We start from the raw sequence: 18,437 nt of genomic DNA, 5'->3' as shown, positions 1-18,437 counted from the left end.
CTATTGTAGTTTCCATACAGGACCTAGTTTTGGCCGATCAAAATGCAAAAAAATGCAGTGAAATGGCCCTTTATGCCCATCGATTTAATTTGCGAATCGGATGCCAACTTCAGCGTCGTGTCTATGGGCTTGATGTGGCGCTCATGTAACACCCCCACATTTAAAATCACTGCTCCACCCCTGTGTCACAGTCCTGTATCTAAGGCGTTGAACCTTTAGATGTGATGCTGTGACATACATGACTCCTATAACGACATATTTGATACTTTGGGCTGAAACTAAAGTCTTTTGATGTATTACTTTGTCAGATATGAATAAATTCAGACTAAAAATACTGGAATCAGCCCATGAAAAATCCATCATGTTTAGTTTTTTTTTAATTTATAACCTCCACTGTCCTGTCCTTAAGGCTGAGTTTTTTTTGTTGTTGTGTTGAAATACCTCAAACTGCATGATCCATCATCTAAGACAGGCTTTCCTTTCACAACAAATCGGATGTTCAAACCATACGTTTAAGCTAACGTAATCTCAGTGATTTATTGTAGCTTTCAAAGAGCTGCTTAAAATAGTTGGAGCATTTATAGTCTTGGTCATCCCATCCTTCTAAGATGAAAGCTGGGGAAATGAGGAAGGAAGCTGTCATTGGGGTGGGTTGAATGTTCTGTTGGGGGGGCTAATTTTTGGACAACAGAAACAACATTATCAGCCAGATTACCAACATGGCAAACCAGGCGACTGCTTCTGAGTAGACTACACAGTTTAGGAGGTTACAAAAGACGTAGAATCCAGTTTACAACATTCCCCAAGTGGATAAAAACGTGCTCATACCTCAGTCCGATTTAAAACTCAAACACAGCTCCATGCACACACAAACTGACTGAATGCAAATCATTTCAATGTGGAATAATTGTTTTATTTCTCCCTTCCACTCCATAACTTGGCTTCACATTTACCTACCTCATTTTAAAGGTTCTTACAGTAGTTTTAGCATTTATGTTATATCAATTTATATCTACTGAAGTCTGTTTTTGTCTAACATTGCACATGCAATTCCACTCTGCTTTGCACTTTTGTCAATAAAACTTGGACTTTGCTTTGACCTTATGAATTAGATAGATAGATAGATAGATAGATAGATAGATAGATAGATAGATAGATAGATAGATAGATAGATAGATAAATCTAGTTTTAGCTCCTCGCCACTGGGGGTCACTGTTGGACCGTTTGCGTCATCCCACACGCCTCATGTTACCACAGTGATGTGGTACAGGGTCTAACTCTATACTTATTTATTTTTTATATATCTAAAGAAGACGTTTGTTGTGAAAACGTCATAAAGTAAAGAAAGGTAGGTTACATTTAGTCGCTTATCGCCGATCAGACATACGGGACTTTCCGTAGTAGCGGTATAAATAGATGGTTTCGCTTTCACTCCTGTCAGGTTATGTCTCATCAGGCGGACGAGTAGGACGTCTCAAGAGCCTTAAAGTTAGACTTTTAGCTTTGGGGGGGTTATATCGGAGCATTTTTTTCAGCTTTGAGACGTTCCTCATAGCAAACCTGTCTTGGCGAAAAGGAAACTAAGTAAGTATAGTCGATTTCCGAAGTTATTATGCTAGCTTAAAAGTGTTAGCCGCCGCCCTCCCGGTGGCCTGCCTCGTTAAATGCTGATATTAACAGGTTTGTTGGGAGTTTTATTGATACGTCAGGGTCTTTTTTTTCTGTCAAAGTGTTTAAAAGAAATCAGCATTGTAGGAGAAAACGAAAGTAATGTCTGCAGCAAAGTGAAAGTAAATTCTTCTCATTGCCAGTGAACGACACAGCTGTTTATTCTACTTTATCTGACGTGTGCCTTCGTGTTTCATCACCCTACAAGTTATGCAGAAAATGAGCTACTTCTTCCCTCTGCTGTGCATCTGCCTGGATGTGTGCGTGACGCACGCCATGCGCCTGGCCCAGCTCTCCCCTCTCCTCCTGGCGCGTCCTTTCGTCACCCTGTGGGGGGGCGCGCTGACCAGGGCCTGCGTGCTGGCCGTCCTCATCCTCACCTACCCCGGAAGGCTTCCGTGGATGTGCAGCTTTGAGGGGCTCCAGAGCTTAGGGGTCCTCTGCTTCCACTTCCCGGTGTACACCTCTGTGCTGTGGGCGCTGGGGCAGTCCACCCTGCAGGAGCTGTGGGGGTGGCACTCCTGGGAAAGGGTGAGTGTATGAGTTTTACTGCCTGTTGGGCTGCTCTGTGTGGCTATAACTGTGGCTATTTACAAGAAAGATCCCACCGGTGCGTTCCTCTTAACACCCTTTTCTAGGTATAATAGTACTTTAAAGGGATGGCAGGTGCAGAACAAGGCATCCGGCACATGTTTTAAAGAGTTTGTGCTCAAATATGTTTATGACAAAGTTTGTTGTGTGTTGAAGGGTGAGCATAAGGACACTGAGCAGACAGGATGATTTTATATTTAGATTAGGGCTGGGCGAGTTAACTCGTTATTATCTAACGGTAATTTTTTTTAATCGCGCATTAAGGCAGGTTTTATTATTTATTTTATTTTGTAAAAGTCTGTTGCTCACAGGCTTTTATTCTGTAAAAGTCTGCTGCTGTCTGCTGTGGAACAGGAAAAGAAAGTAATCGGCGGATCCACCAAACACGGAGAAGGGTACGGAACTTTTACTCGGCCATTTTCATTTTAAAGTTCTTCCAGACGGCGGAGTCGACAGAACCAAAGTCATCTGTAAACACTGCCAAGTTGAATTGTCTTCTCAGCGTAGTAGTTCCAGTCTAAAATATCACTTAAAGGCAAAACACACAACTGATAGCAGCAAGTCATTCAAGGAAACAGACAGTGGAGCGAGGCTTCTACATAAAAACTACAGAAAGATGCTGATGTTAAAAGTGTGTTTGCACAACAAATGTTATGGCACTTTCATTCATATGACAGCACATTTAAAATAAAACTAAATGCTAAAAGCTATACACTACTTTTGGATTCATTTTTGGATTTTGCGTACAAATGCGATTAATCGTGATTAATCAGGGAAATCATGTGATTAATTAGATTAAAGTTTTTAATCGTTGCCCAGCCCTAGTTTAGATTATTAAATGCAGTGAACTATCCAAACTTCCATTTCAGTTGGATTTTTCTGTGAAGGTTTTAGGTGTAACTGAATACTTTCCCTTCTTCATATTTACTGCTGCCGACCTCCTCCACCACTGCACTCAGCTGCATAATGAGAGTGAGAAACCAACAAGTTAACTTTGGCTTGCCGGCTGGCAGCTTTTATCTTTATGTTCAGGCAGAAATAAACGTCTCTCCCACTTTGTCTGATCTGCAGCCAAACAAACGTATTTACATGTGGGGATGAAACAGGATTCATATGTGTGAATATAACCCAGTGCGTCTTCAGTATAATTCACCCTTTTGTCTGTCATTATACATGTGTTATATTCATATTTGTTTGTTCTTTCTGTCCCTCAACATGACATTTTAGTGCAGTATTTCTCACATGGTACAAACATATTTCTGCTTTTGTTGTTTTTTAACTTCTCCCAATAATTTATTCATGTTTATCTCTATCTTTCTAAGGAAATCTGTATTTTATTTTGATATTCTTCTTTACAGTTCATGCGGATCATTGCAGGGATGAATGGGGACAGAGGAAGTCTTATCTTAGAAAAGGATTTAAACTATTAGCTTTAAAAAGAAGGCTTAAAAACATTTTTTTTTAACAGAAACCAGATTGAACAGCAGGAAACAGCAGGCTCTGTTTACTCCCTGCTGGAGTTATTTCAGCGTCTTCTCTGCTGAAACATCTCGTTCGTTGCTGTGCAGGTGTTCCAGGGCTACGTCGTGACGGCGGTGGCCTGGCTCTACTGGAGCCGATACGTCTCCTCTTGGTTGACGAGGGCGCCGTCCGTGAAGGCCGGACCGGATACGAGGGCCGCTCTGAACAGACTGGTGGGATACATGCTGCCGTATGCCGGCCGCTATGCGGTTGTGCTCGCTCTTGTTGTTCTTTCGTCTTACGGTGCGTAGAACATATCTTCTACTCCGTAGGGCTTCCATGAATTATGGATAATGGATAATAAGCAGACGGCCTGTAATAGGTCATGTGTAAGTCACTCAAATATCAAAATTGTGATCATTTTAACTTCTGACTGCAGGTGAGATGGCTATTCCAAAGTACACCGGTCACATGGCTGACTGGATCAGCAATGAGGAAGCTCCTGATGCATTCACAGAGGCCATCATAACCATGACGCTACTGACGGTCGCCAGGTGAGCTAAGCTTTCTTTTGTTCGCTCAAAAATAGCATCTCAGATCTCTTAAAGGGACATTCCTGCTTCTGTCAGCGGGGTTGTGAGAAGCACGCGTTAGTTGTCTCACTCTCAGTTTGGAGGATGAGGAAACAATGACAGAGAATGACAGGGATGATGAGCTAAAGGTACTTCAAACAGGCCAGAGAGGAGCGATTTTTCTCCATGTTGCATGCAGGCTTCAACTAATGAGTATTTTACTAGTCGACTAATCAGATAATTATTCATTTTTTCTTAAATTTAGCATGAAGTTGCTTTAATTATGTGGCAAATGATAATAAACACAAGAAAGATACAGTACTTCAATGAAAAATGCACCTTTTATTAAACTTTTGTATGCTGATTCATGCAAAAAGTAAATAAAAATGTCCTAAATCTAAAACCAATTAGGCACAGTTCTCGGTCAGTATAGACATAAATCCATAAATAAATAAACCTCTCTCCATTTTTTTTTAAGGACAGGCAAATGTGTTTTATAAAAAATAAATAGTTAATTACAATCAAGTAAAATAGTAAAATACATTTGTCAGGCATAACGTTAAAGCTCTCTTTTAAAGCGAAAAAACACTTTGCAAACCTTGCAAGTAAACTTTTTATTCACCATATCCGGGCTAAAATGCTCCCAAACTTTAGAAGTTTTGCTACGTGTAGCTAATGTGTTGGACGCTGCCTTTTCTGTGCACGTTACCGCTCGACATGTTGTGCATGTGCGACTCTCGGCAGAGATTGTAATTAAGTGAGATGCCTCACTCTGTTGGAAAAACACGTCTGGCGACAATAGTCGACAGTGGAATTCATTGTCAACTATTTCTATTATCTATTTTTGACGACGAATCGTTGCAGCCCAAATGCAACCACCGATGAGCAATTCAAATCACTGATAAAGACCCATCTCTTCTTCTTGGCTTCCCTTTCCAAGTTGAGCAATTTTAATGTTCCCAGCAGCCGTTTTTACGATGCATCATTTATTGTTGTTTTATTTTTACCTTTGTCGGCCTCGGTTGTTTTAAAAGGTGCTTTATGACTCGCCTTTTGGATAACTTACTGCTCGGCTTTGCTTTACTTGCCCTGTAGATGGTAGTTTGTGATTAGACCAGCAGAGTTGTGAGTCAGATTTGATCAGCGGAAGGATGCATTGACACCATACATTGCAACACGGACGTCCTTTGTTGGAGAATACAAAGACAAGCTGCTCAGTTACTTAATAAAACCCCACTTTTACTGGAAAACACAGAATATGTAACATACAGAGCTAAATTTTCGGATTAAAGTCTTACTTATACGGGATAAAATGGCATTTTAGAATCAGTTTCATCATGTTTTCAATCCACAGATTTGAGAATCTCCTGCAGAATTAATCTAGACAACAATAATTTTAGGATAAAACTAGGGCTGGGCGAGTTAACTCGTTATTATCGCGTTAACTTGTTAATTATTTAACGCTGATAAATATTTTATCGCACATTAACGCAGGTTTTATTATTGTAAAAGTCTGTTGAATGCATCACATACACACAGTTACAGCAAACACCACGAAGCATGGAGTAATAAAATAAAGATAAACGTAAAAAAGCACGTATTTCAAAATAAAAAATAAAAAAACTCTTGCATTTACAGCCAAGTTGAATTGTCTTCTCAGCGTAGTAGTTCCAGTCTAAAATATCACTTAAAGGCAAAACACACAACTGATAGCAGCAAGTCATTCAAGGAAACAGACAGTGGAGCGAGGCTTCTACATAAAAACTACAGAAAGATGCTGATGTTAAAAGTGTGTTTGCACAACAAATGTTATGGCACTTTCATTCATATGGCAGCACATTTAAAATAAAACTAAATGCTAAAAGCTATACACTACTTTTGGATTCATTTTTGGATTTTGCATACAAATGCAAAATCCAAAATCATAATTAATCAGGGAAATCATGTGATTAATTAGATTAAACATTTTAATCGTTGCCCAGCCCCAGATAAAACCAATGTAATTAGATCTAAAACAGTAGCTTAACATGGCTAACATATTGTTTTCTAAGTTTAAAGCAGAGGTGAGAGGTGTAGTAATGCCCCTGTGTCTGTCTTCTGCCTGCTGTGTGGTTCACTGTGTGCTCCGTCACCTTCCAGTGCTGTGCTGGAGTTCGTGTGCGACCTGATGTACAACGTCACCATGAGCCTCATCCACACCTCGGTGCAGGGAGCCGTCTTCCAGGCTGTGCTGAAGCAGGAGATCGCTTTCTTTGATACCTCTCCGACGGGTAAACACGATCCCCACGAGGCAATGAAATTACTAACGGAGATGTGTATGCATGTGAGAAGGCTGATGGGCGACTTTTATCTCAGGGGAACTTGTGTCCCGCATCACCACGGATACCAACGACATGAGCGAGGCGCTGAGCGAGAAGCTGAGCCTCGTGATGTGGTACACGGCACGTTTCGGCTTCCTGCTGTACTTCATGCTGTGCCAGTCGTGGAAAATGACCCTTCTCACTTGTATGGGGCTTCCCATCATCTGGGTCATCCCCGAGCTCACTGGACACTTCCACCAGGTGAAATAATGCATTTATGGATCAGATAATCCTCTGAACAGATCATGTGGTCGATATTTCTATCGATTTGAGTCTATTTGTTTTGTTTTTTTTGTGATCAAATTTTTATTTTCATTATCATTAGCACCATTGATCCGAGCTGTATATGACGTCCAAAAGAGAGAGAATCCAAGACTGGGTGGTCAGAGAATGAGGTGGCTTCCAGCGAGTTACAATCATTTTCTTGGCTGCTGTCAGTCCAGCAAAGATGACTCGCTTTTTGAGTTTAGAAAGATTGAGAATTGACAGATCATTTCTCATTGATTTATCAATCAACACACATATAGATACACACTGGAAAAAATGCCCCTCCAAAAATAAGTAAAAAAACAACAAATACAAGAAGTTTTTGCTTGAAATAAGCAAAAAAATCTGCCAATGGAACTAGTGAAAATCGGCTTGTCAAGATTTCTTGAAATAAAATGTGATATTAAGACTTTTGAGATAAAAGTGATCTTGAAATTAGCTTGAAAACCTCTTCAAATGTAAAAAAAAGCTTGTTTCATGTGAAATATGACTCAAAACAAGATGTTTTCAAGACTTTTTCACTTAACAAGATATTTAAAATGTATTGTATTAAAACAAGTCCCTATATCTGGCTGAAATAGTACTTGTTAGGCAGTTGTGTCTGATATTAAGTGTAATGAGATACTCAATGAGAAAAATATACTTGGTAAGATTTAGATTTTTTCCAGTGCAGGCACTGTATCATCTATCAAATCAGACAATTTGGATGCAACATTGCCCCAAAACATGTGAATAAATGTGCCCTGGGCTTTCAGTGAGCACAGACTACAGCGTGGCTCATTAATAATTTTCATGTGATGGAGTTTAATAGTGGTGAGGTATGTTCTGTGTAAGAAATTAAAGTGAATTTGATTTGAATCTATTTGTTGTGTCTGTCCATATTAGACTATCGCTGTGAAGGTTCAGGAGTCGCTGGCTAAAGCCAACCAGGTTGCCACGGAGACTTTCTCCTGTATGAAGACGGTGAGGAGCTTTGCCAACGAGGAGGGCGAGACAGAGAAGTACAGACGGCGGCTGGAGGACACTTACAACCTGAACAAACAGGAGTCCGCCGCATACGCAGCTTCTACCTGTGCCAACAGCGTGAGTTTAACACAAAGCATTCACTGTCGTGTTTCAGTAACTGATATAATCCGCTGCTATGAGGCCTATGAAACGCAGACTTCATTCTGTGGGCCCACGGCATCCGCCCACTGGTTCGCTTACTCCCCTTTAAACGTCTCAAATTGGTCATTTGTTTGTCACCATTTTGGTTTTTTTGTCGTTTAGGGTGAAAAGATGCCCCTCCAGAAATAAGTAAAAAACAACAACAAATACAAGACGTTTTTGCTTGAAATAAGCAAAAAAAATCTGCCAATGGAACTGGTGAAAATCGGCTTGTCAAGATCTCTTGAAATAAGATGTGATATTTAGGACTTTTGAGTTAAAAGTGATCTTGAAATTAGCTTAAAAACCTCTTCAAATGAAAAAAACAAAAACTTGTTTCATGTGAAATATGACTCAAAACAAGATGTTTCAAGACTTTTTTACTTAACAAGATATTCAAGATGTATTGTCTTTAAACAAGTCCCTATATCTGGCTGAAATGGTACTTGTTAGGCAGTTGTGTCTTATATTAAGTGTAATGAGATATTTTAACTAGAAATGAGACAAATATACTTGGTAAGATTTAGATTTTTTCCAGTGTATGACCAATGTTCCCTCTAATTTTTCATGTGTCTGGGCTCCCTGAGCACACTGAGGACCACTGTGAGCAACATCACATGTGCACGCTGTGGCCACACACCAGCATCACACCTGTTCAAAACCTTGGATCATAGCAAGTTACATGGCTTATTAAAAGAATCAAATCACAGCAACAACAGCATTATTTTACTTTTAATATATAAGCGATTTGGCCCACTTAAAATAAAAAAGACAGAAATCTTGTTGTTTATGAGATGTGTAGCATGTTATCTGTTATATGTGAGAGTCATGCTTGCAGCCTGCATCTCACCCAGTTTCACCGCTTGTTCTTCTGTTTGCACATTCTCAGACAGCCATTCCATCCTAAAAGAACCGCATTTCTTTTTTACTTTGGCTTGTGTCGCTGGCGCTGCCCGTTCGTTTCGCCATGATAAGGAGTTGTGTCTCTTAACTCTCCTAAAAACTCCGCCGCACTGTTGTTAGCTAGCTAACCTGCACTATCAATGCTCTGATTGGCTGCATAGCGTAAGTAAACCGTATCATATCATTGGCTGAACACCTGTCACTCACTGCGTTACATTGAAAAATGGTACAGAAAAACACATTATTGGTCTAATAATTAATTAGATTAGATTAGGTGTAGTATTAGATATTAATTAATAATGAATTTTATTTTATGCGCTGCATAGATTTTCTTGTGCGCTGAGACTGTGCGAGCAGCTCAGAGGGAACATTGGTTATGACTGAGAATGTGAAGAGGTTGGATCAAACCGTTTGGTAGCAGCCACAGCGCTCCTCTTTCGGCAGCCTCAGTTTTAATAATGCACACCTCTGAAGCTGTTTTCCATCCCAAATCTCTGCAAGAGCAGCAGGCGAGACGGCGTGCAAATGTAGTCAGTGTAGAAGCCTCATCGTGCTGTAAAGCAGGGGTGTCAGACTGATCCGTGAAGGGCCTGAAGGTCTTAACCAGTTCAGCTGATTGAATGAAACGAGTCGGCTGTGCTGCTGCAGGGTTGGAACAAAAACCTGCAGCCACACCGGACCTGTCACGGCTCAGTCTGACACCCCTGCTGTAAACAAAGAAACAGCGCATCGCGTGTCCTTCAACATGTGAAAGTAGGGCTGAAAATAGTCCACAGCGAAGTACACGTGCGAACAGCTGAAAAGGTTTGGATCAAACTGTCCACATTTTGTCCTCAAAATCTCAAGGTGAAAAGTAATTATGCACTTTAAACATGTGAGTCTATAAAAATCGCCCTCCCTCCCACATACAGTAGGTCACTATGGCAACAAGGTGGACTGTAGCTCAAGAAGAGCAGTGGTTGTCCTTCAGCTGGAAAGATTAAGATCTCCTGTCTCACCAATCGACACGTGGAAGTGTCCATGGGAAAGATGCTGAAGCCCACATCAACCATCTGAAAGTAATTCGGGATAAAAGAGTGTGATGATCGCTTTCTCTGCTGTGCTCCAGCTCTGCCCTCCCTTAAAAAATGACCAGTAACTATGTTTTCTTCTGGCTCTGACTGGGAGTTTTCGCTCAGTTATGATGGATTTTTTTTAGCAAATCGTATCAGAATAATTGGGAGGAGGAAAAGGAACCTTCATTCCCGGCTTCCCAGATGTGAAAGAAGCTTCTGAGTAACAGTGATGGCCGTTTATTTAGCAAACGGGGGTGAAATAAGTGTATCTTTTTGTTTTGTAAATCATTTCTAATGAATTTCAGATGACCACTTTGGCCTTGAAGGTGTTTATTCTGTACTACGGAGGAACGCTTGTAACCAGGGGGACGGTTAGCAGCGGAGATCTGGTTTCATTCGTTCTCTACGAGCTGCAGTTCACCTCTGCTGTTGAGGTGAGCCACCAGCATCATTCATACATGCTCGCTTTCTTCTTTCTACTTATTCCCTAACACTTATCTTAAAGCCTGCTGATGGTTTACAAATCCCAGAACGGTTTAGGCCCAGAATACATCTGTGATATGTTCAGAGAATATAAAGCCAGCAGAGCTCTTAGATCCAAGGACTCAGGTCAGCTGGTCCAGTCCAGAGTCCAGACTAAACATGGAGAAGCAGCATTTAGCTGTTATGCTGCAAACAAGTGGAACAAACTGCCAGTGGAGATTAAACTTTCACCAAATGTAGACATTTTAAAATCCAGGTTAAAGACATTTCTGTTCTCATGTGTCTATGCATGAAATCTGCACGATATCTTTGAACTTATCTGGACTGTTGCTTGTTTTTAAATTAATTTAAATTATTTTAATTGTTTCTCTTTATATCCTTTTATGTATTTTTAATGCTTCTTCCACTCCCTGCTGCAATGCTTTTATTTCATGTGAAGCACTTTGAATTGTTTTGTATATATGAAATGTGCTATACTAATAAATTTGATTTGATTTATCTTCCAGGCTGTCATGCGTTACTACCCAGAGGTGAAGAAAGCAATCGGTGCCTCTGAGAAGATCTTTGAATATTTGGATCGGAAACCTCAGGTCCCCCCTTCGGGCACTCTGGCCCCTGAAAATCTCAAAGGACACGTTCAGTTTAGAAACGTTAGGTTTTCCTATCCTGCAAAGACGGGAGAAAAAAGCCTTGTTGTGCTTAAAGTATGTACCGTTTTGTCCTTGTCCATTTGTTATGTTTACTAAGGACATTTGTAACGCGTACGTCTCTTTTTTTATCAGGACGTGTCTCTGGATGTGAAGCCGGGTCAAATCACTGCCCTCGTAGGACTTAACAGAACGGGGAAGTCCACCTGCGTCAAGCTGCTGGAGAGGTTTTACCAGCCGCAAGCGGGGGAGATCCTGCTGGATGGGGAACCCCTGCAAAGCTACAAAGAGCAGTACCTGCATGACAAGGTGGGCGGCCACCAGGGATCCGGTTCATTTGAAGATTAAAGTTTTTAAGCCTCCACACAGTCAGCTGCCATGCCTGGTGACATTAAGTCTTGTGAATGTGATATCTCAGATTTTATTAACTTGGATGTAGGGAAGAAATATTTTAGTCAAATGTGAAGCTCACTGTGACCTCGCAGAATTTAACTGGCCGTAAACATGAAGCCATAACTTCAATAGTTTGCTAATTAAGACTAAATTTCTGGAGAAACTGAGCACACTTCCCAGTTGGTCAAATGCTGAATTGATTTAGTTCTGGGCGATAAAACGACAGCTTTCAATAGAGATATGAAACATGGACGATATACTTATCCATCTTTTTATTTATTTTTTTATATATGTTTATTAAATTTTCAAAAGACAAAACAGAAATACACACATTTGGCTCACGTACACATCCAAGTTAAAATTCAGATTTAAATTTATACAGGCGAGAGATTCAGGAGTCATCCCATATAAATAAGATAAGCAAGCAAAATAAACCAGGTGTACTCTGCCATGCATGATACATTCACATGATCAAAGAAAGGTACACAGAAACAAAAACATACCAATTAAATGGTAGGGTGGCATTCTCAGCTATGATACAAACCCTTGTGCAAGAATGGTAGAGATATTCAAACCAATATATGACGAAAAGGGTTCCCATGTTTTCCAGAAAGCATCATCTTTGCTGTAATTTACACGTCAGATAGTCCAAAGCAACATATTTGAGTATCACCCTATGCCATTGAGCCTTAGACGGGGCTTTATCATTTATCCAATTCAAAAGAATACACTTTCTATCACAGAAAGCAAGTGTTTGGTGAAGTTTTCTCTTAAATTTGTCAGTAATGGACAAATCAGATATGCCAAGTAGCAGATATGAGGGGTCATTATTTCTATTAGTGGACAGAATCTTTTTCATTTCTTGCTCAATGACCCACCAAAACTGCTGTACTTTGTCCATCTTTTGACAGACAACACGAACAGCCAATGACAACGAGAGTTGAGACACCGTGATATTACAAAGTTAGCTTATTGTGTTGCTAAAGACACGCTGTGTATAATAAGGCTATAATAAGTGGATGCTGAAAGTTATGGACCCGATATATATCGATATCATGATATAAAAGAAAATATCGTGATATGACTTTTTCCCATATCGTTTTAATTTATTTCTTCAGTCTTTTATCGTATGAGTCTAGACAGACGTGGATGTGACCTGCAGCCTCGGTGGTTGATGAAGACATGCAGCTGGCAGTAATTATAGTGAACCGCTAGTTCGTATGGAGCAAAGTTTTAGTCCTTTTCCAGGGATGCACACACCTGAAATTGGTTTTACACTATTACACTCAGTGGGGTCACATGGCACTGAAAGGATCGGATAATTGGCTAAATTACAATAAGAATGAGTTGAGCAAGGGTAATTATCCTTGGATATATGGCGGTGAATGAATGGAATCAAACTCAGGCATTGGAGAAAGATGGAGAACGCAGAGCAAGATGAAGCTACGTCCCTCTACATTTGGTCTGTGATGAGCTGCTTGTTGCACAAACTCGATGCCCAACGGAGCATTCTCCATCGCGTTGTTTGTTTCTTTCTGACGGCGACAACAACAGGAATATCGTCTCCTTTGACTTCCGGGTCACGACCCCGGGAAAACATCTGGAGCATGCGCAGAACGCAAAGTCTGATTCACCACGTGCTTCAGCGTCTACAAGCAGGTTTCGAGTGACTTTCAACTGAGTTATCTCGGGGTCTTAATCCGATCCAATTTCTTGTCCGATTAAGGTGTCTACATGCACTTAATAACTGAGTCTTATTATAATTTTGCCAATAATCCGATCCTTTCAGTGCCATGTAACCCCACTGACTGACATCACTTCCGGCAGTTTTAATATGCAATGAAACATAGTGATGCGAGCCATTTAGTCAATGCATTGCAGACCTCACAGATACCAACTACAGGTTATTCTTCCAGTGCACAGGTGAAAACAGTCGCCGTAAAACATAATCATACACACATCTTTGTGGGAAACGAACATCAGGGAACCACTGCAGAAACTGAGCTCAGCTGTACATTATTAAAACATTTAGATTAACACAGACGTCATAAATCTTAACCTCTGCGTGTGAGACACCGACACCCTTCGGGGGGCTTTATGAAGTCCATTACTATACCGCGGAAGTGAACTTAAAAGCAGATGAAAAATCCATAACATATGCAAATGAGACCTTAAAAATAAGAGAACTGATATAAGCCTCCAGCTGTCGTCAATAATGATAGAAAAGGTTCAACAAGTTTACGGATTTTTCTCATTTTGTGGCCCTCCTTTTGCATTACATCACATTGGTCACAGAAATATACGTGTGGCTTCGTTCCCCTGATGTCCTCATGAGAAAGAGGATCAGCTGACAGATTACTCAGCCGCTGATGTTGCCTTTTCATTCTGTTTGTTGATAGATTGCTGTGGTGAGCCAGGAGTGTGTGCTGTTTGCTCGCTCCGTACGGGAGAACATCAAGTACGGCCACGAAAACGCCTCTGATGAGGAGATGTACCGAGCTGCCAGGATGGCCAGTGCACACAAGTTCATCCAGGAGCTGTCGAATGGATATGGCACAGGTGTGACACAGAAACTCAGCATCTGGCAGACTGAACACCAGAATGGGCTTCATCACGGGGTTCTTCTAAACCGGGGATGTCCACATCCGGTCCTGGAGGGGCCGCCGTCCTGCAGGTTTTAGACGTTTCCCTGCTTCAGCACACCTGCAGGACGGCGGCCTTCCAGGACATGCCTGTTCTAAACTGTGAAAAGCCTCTCAGTTTAGAGGTTTACACACAGATAATATGAATAATGGTGGCAGCAGCGGACCCTGGGCGAACCATCCCTTGCAGCTAACTAACTCACTAACTCAGTAACCCTAACCCTCCAAAAAAAAAAGAAGACTTACCCCGCCACCAACACAACAATATATTATACTATTTGTATTATTTTATTATATATAATTTAAATACAAAAAGATACTACATGTAGCTTACAAAATGCCATGTTAATGTATATTAGAAGTTATTTAATTTTGCATATAGCTCATAACAATAAAAAAAATCCACAGTCCACACTGTGTGAATTTGCACTTGTTGTGTAGCAAACACAAACTAGACCAGGTTGCCTTTGGGTGAAATTAGTTGCATGGCATGATGCCTCAATTCTAATTCTAGTTCAGCAAAACTGAAAAAATCAAATACAGTCGTGGCTAATAGCAACATGTTAGCAAGAGGCTAACAGATAGCCTATAGTCTACGTCTCTCACGTCACTCATAGAAATCTGCATCCCTTTATCTTCTACCTGTTTCTCCTCTTCTCTTCTTCTCTTTCTAAACTGGGCACCTGATGGCTTCTTTGGTCTTTTACTATGATGATGATCCATGATGACTCCACATTATTACCTTTGCGTTTCCCATTAACGCCGTCCGTTCACCCGTCAATCAACCGGAGTCACGTGACGTAAACACATTCACGTAGATGACTGCACAGATTATTATTTGTTTTATTACATTTTTCACATAACTCAGTTAATTACATGAAGGTATATGGGTCTATGTTAATTTTAGGAATGAAATACAGTTTATTTGGACTGGAAGCAGTTTGCGTTGTGTGGCCTGGGATCAGTCTTTGTTTTTTTTGAGGGAGCTCGTGCGCCCTCACATAGCGTGCGCCCTGGGCAGTCGCCTACATTGCCCGTAGCAAAAACCGGCCCTGTGTACAGAAGTTAACAATCTTTTGAAGAGATCCATTCCATCTGAATCAGGTGTGTTGAAGCAGGGAAAAGTCTGCAGTCTAAAGTCTTCAGGACAGCGGCCCTCCAGCCCTAGCCTGGGCGAAAGCCGACTGTTGACTCTGTCAAACAGTCTGGGAAAACCCAAGGGGAATCCGTTTCCATGGAGGGCGGGACCTTACCCAGCAACTTAAATTCATTGGAGTAACGGAGTTCCCTTAACCAATCATAATGTTTAGAAATGACGTTGGTTATGCGCCGAGGTTCATGCTTACTCTCGCGAGGCTCTAGCTCGCGAATCACGCTTCCCACATCCGCTTTCATTATACCGGTACCATTTGATAAATCAAACTTTTCCCAAAGCCAGTTGGAAGGAGAGCTACGACATCCTTGCCACTAACAAAATTGACGAGGCATTCCTCTTGCTCTCGTTTTAATTGTGTAATGATCTCCAGAGTTGAGACAACTTCATGGATAGCTTCTAGCGTTCTTCCGTCGCCATGTTTATTTCCGCTGCGGTTGAACTACAATTATATGGACTACAATGGACTCTGTGCGTGAGTTCTGCGTCACCACTCGCAACTGTTTGCTGATTGGCAAAACACTGAGCGAACCGAGGTAGGGGGATTTGGCCAGACTATGTGCGGAGCCAAAATCTTTGGGCGGAAGTACGTAGGATGGCGTCGCCAGGCTACTCCAGGACATCCCTAAACTGTGAAAAGCCTCTCAGTTTAGAGGTTTACACACAGATAATATGAATAATAATGGATAATGAAGGCTGTCAGGATGTCTGCGGAAGAGATACTGCTTTGATACAATGCTCTTGTATCCAACTGTGTCGCCTTATAATCGTATGAGGATGTGCTGAAACACAGGAACAGAATTTCCTTCTGGTTTGTAGATGCTGGAGAGAAGGGAGGCCAAGTGTCTGGAGGCCAAAAGCAGCGCATTGCCATTGCCAGAGCTTTAATCCGAGATCCGAAAATCCTGATCCTGGACAACGCCACCAGTGATTTAGACGCTGAGAATGAACACCAGGTAGCAAATTCTTTACTCTTGCAGCTTAGATTTTGTGGTTGTTTGTTTCCTTGGCGTTAAACCAAGTGTTGTTGATACTCCTCAGGTACACGAAGCTCTGTTCAACCTAAAGAAGAGCTGCTCCGTGCTGATGATAGCCAACAAGATGAGCGTTGCAGAAAAAGCCAGCCACATAGTTGTCCTCAACGACGGGACGGTGGAAGAGGAGGGCAGTCACGGTGAGCTCATGGAGAAGGGTGGTCTTTATGCCCAACTCGTAGAAAAGCAGAGAAGAGGCTTTAATCGCCAAGAAGAGGAAAGCAGCGACGCACAATAATGCGTTTGAGCGGCGGTCACATGACAGGAAGAGGTTCTGAAACTCTACAACTATATAAGAACGCATTTAGTTCAACCAATCAAGACGACTGCACCTTAGAGGTTGGCAAGGCCGTACCTCCCCATGCTGAATGATCCGGATAAAACATATTTCAGTTCATCTCATTGTAAAAGTCAACCACACAGAAATGTTAACGTGTTTGTGTCACGATAACTACAGAAGTCCTAAAACAATCAGTGCTTTCATAAAGCTGTCCCAACTTATTGATCTGCAGCTTTATTTCTACTCCCACACAGTTCTCATTTCTTCAGGAATACATCATTAAAATAGAAATACAGAACTGTGAAATAATGCAAAACCAGGAATTGCAGTTATATTGTGTATTTATTATTAACTCTTAAGCCGTAACCCGTCCGTTTTTACACGCTTTTACACAACACACAAGGTGTGCTGATGGTTTCTGCTTGAACTCCACATGTTCAGAGGCAGAGATCTATGAAGTTAATCTTAATCAGATATATTCATTCATTCATTTAATGTGCTTCAGTGCAACTTCAGTTTATCATGAATTAATAATAAGTAATAGTTTTTTGGGGGCTTTTTATGCCTTTAATGGATAGGAAAATTCAGAGAGACAGGAAACAGGGGGCAGAGAGAGGGGGAACGACATGCAGCACAGGGCCATCCGGGACTCGAACTGGGGCCAGCTGCAGCGAGGACTGTAGCCTCTTGTACATGGGGCGCCTGCTCAACCCACTACGCCACGGACCACCCCAATAATAAGTCATAGTTACTCAATAAATAAGTCAAGCCGGTATGAGAAGTCTGAAAAACACGAATAATTTCACTGGCTCCAGAGCACCTCGATTGCTTCATGCTGTGTGATGTGTAGTGAAAAGGAAATCCTCATTTCTGTTAACTATGAGACGACAAAAAGCAACGTGGCAGAAAACAGCCGCCTGTTTCCCTTTTTGTGAAATAGTGATAAAATACTTCAGCATAGTAAGAACTTAAGTGGATAAATTAAACAATAGTAATCTCCTCATCAGAGAGAAGTGGGCTGGTGTGGATAAAGCCGACGGGCTCACAGTTTGAGGAAAAGTCGAGATTTTGGGTATTCTATTCAGCAACATCTAAGACTGTTTCTGAATGTTCATAATGTGTGTTTTTCATACTTGTCAGAAAGTTTTTTTCTATACTGTTTCCTGTGATGATAATTGTTTAAATGTTTTAAAGTGTAAGCAATCGGTGAGGCGTAAAAAAGTTAAAATAAACAATAAACATTTTTCTGTGAATCTTTCGAGCTTCTTTTATTTTCAGCTTTACAGACGCTTTCAAGGGTTTTGTTTACGAACCATATTGGACAAATATTCAATTCAGCTTTATTTATATAGCGCCAAATTACAACGAATGTCATCTAAGGCACTTCAAAGATACTATTCAGTTCAAGCCAATTTATTAAATTCCAAATTAGTCCAGTTTACACAAAGCTAAGGAAACCAACAGATTGCACTAAAACTTCTCTTCAGTCCAATCGCCCGTCCTGAGCGTGCACGAGGCGACTGTGGGAAGAAAAACTCCCTTTTAACAGGAAGAAACACCAGGCCAGGGATACCTGCTGAGAAACAGAAGGTATCTCTAGTCTGGTGTTATGGTGTTTGTATAAACATTAATTAATACATTTTGGATTTGTGCATTAAACTAAAAAGTTGAAACAAAGCAAAAACTTCAAGATTTATTTTCTAAGTAGCTTCCTTTGCTTTTTGTATACAGAAGACAGATCTCTAACTGCCTGAAACACCTGGCTTTTCTACCTGTGCTTAA

The 18,437-nt window shown here is 41.0% G+C and overlaps 1 protein-coding gene across 1 annotated transcript; it reads left to right on the top strand.

Annotated features, from left to right (window-relative positions):
* Nucleotides 1-1,230: 1,230 nt before the first annotated feature.
* On the top strand, nucleotides 1,231-17,908 carry tap1 (transporter 1, ATP-binding cassette, sub-family B (MDR/TAP)). Its single transcript, XM_075466251.1, has 13 exons — nucleotides 1,231-1,584; nucleotides 1,877-2,199; nucleotides 3,828-4,023; nucleotides 4,160-4,274; nucleotides 6,432-6,562; nucleotides 6,648-6,853; nucleotides 7,805-8,002; nucleotides 10,329-10,457; nucleotides 11,013-11,210; nucleotides 11,289-11,462; nucleotides 13,946-14,105; nucleotides 16,161-16,297; nucleotides 16,383-17,908. Exons 2-13 carry the CDS (start codon nucleotides 1,879-1,881, stop codon nucleotides 16,611-16,613), a joined length of 2,196 nt encoding a protein of 731 aa, XP_075322366.1. The 5' UTR covers nucleotides 1,231-1,584; nucleotides 1,877-1,878; the 3' UTR covers nucleotides 16,614-17,908.
* Nucleotides 17,909-18,437: the final 529 nt, after the last annotated feature.

This window comes from Odontesthes bonariensis, chromosome 5, assembly GCF_027942865.1.
Source record: "Odontesthes bonariensis isolate fOdoBon6 chromosome 5, fOdoBon6.hap1, whole genome shotgun sequence".
In the NCBI taxonomy this organism is placed as follows: Eukaryota; Metazoa; Chordata; class Actinopteri; order Atheriniformes; family Atherinopsidae; genus Odontesthes; species Odontesthes bonariensis.
The sequence above is the reverse complement of the archived record's forward strand: the minus strand, read 5'-3'. Positions and strand labels throughout refer to the sequence as shown.

What these genes read in the sequence shown, in the direction of transcription:
- tap1 (XM_075466251.1), top strand. Translation starts at nt 1,879, where the DNA reads ATGCAGAAAATGAGCTACTTCTTCCCTCTGCTGTGCATCTGCCTGGAT. An exon ending in TGTTGTTCTTTCGTCTTACG is followed by an intron (nt 4,024 to 4,159) that starts GTGCGTAGAACA and finishes TTCTGACTGCAG; the next exon opens with GTGAGATGGCTATTCCAAAG. An exon ending in CTTCTACCTGTGCCAACAGC is followed by an intron (nt 8,003 to 10,328) that starts GTGAGTTTAACA and finishes AATGAATTTCAG; the next exon opens with ATGACCACTTTGGCCTTGAA.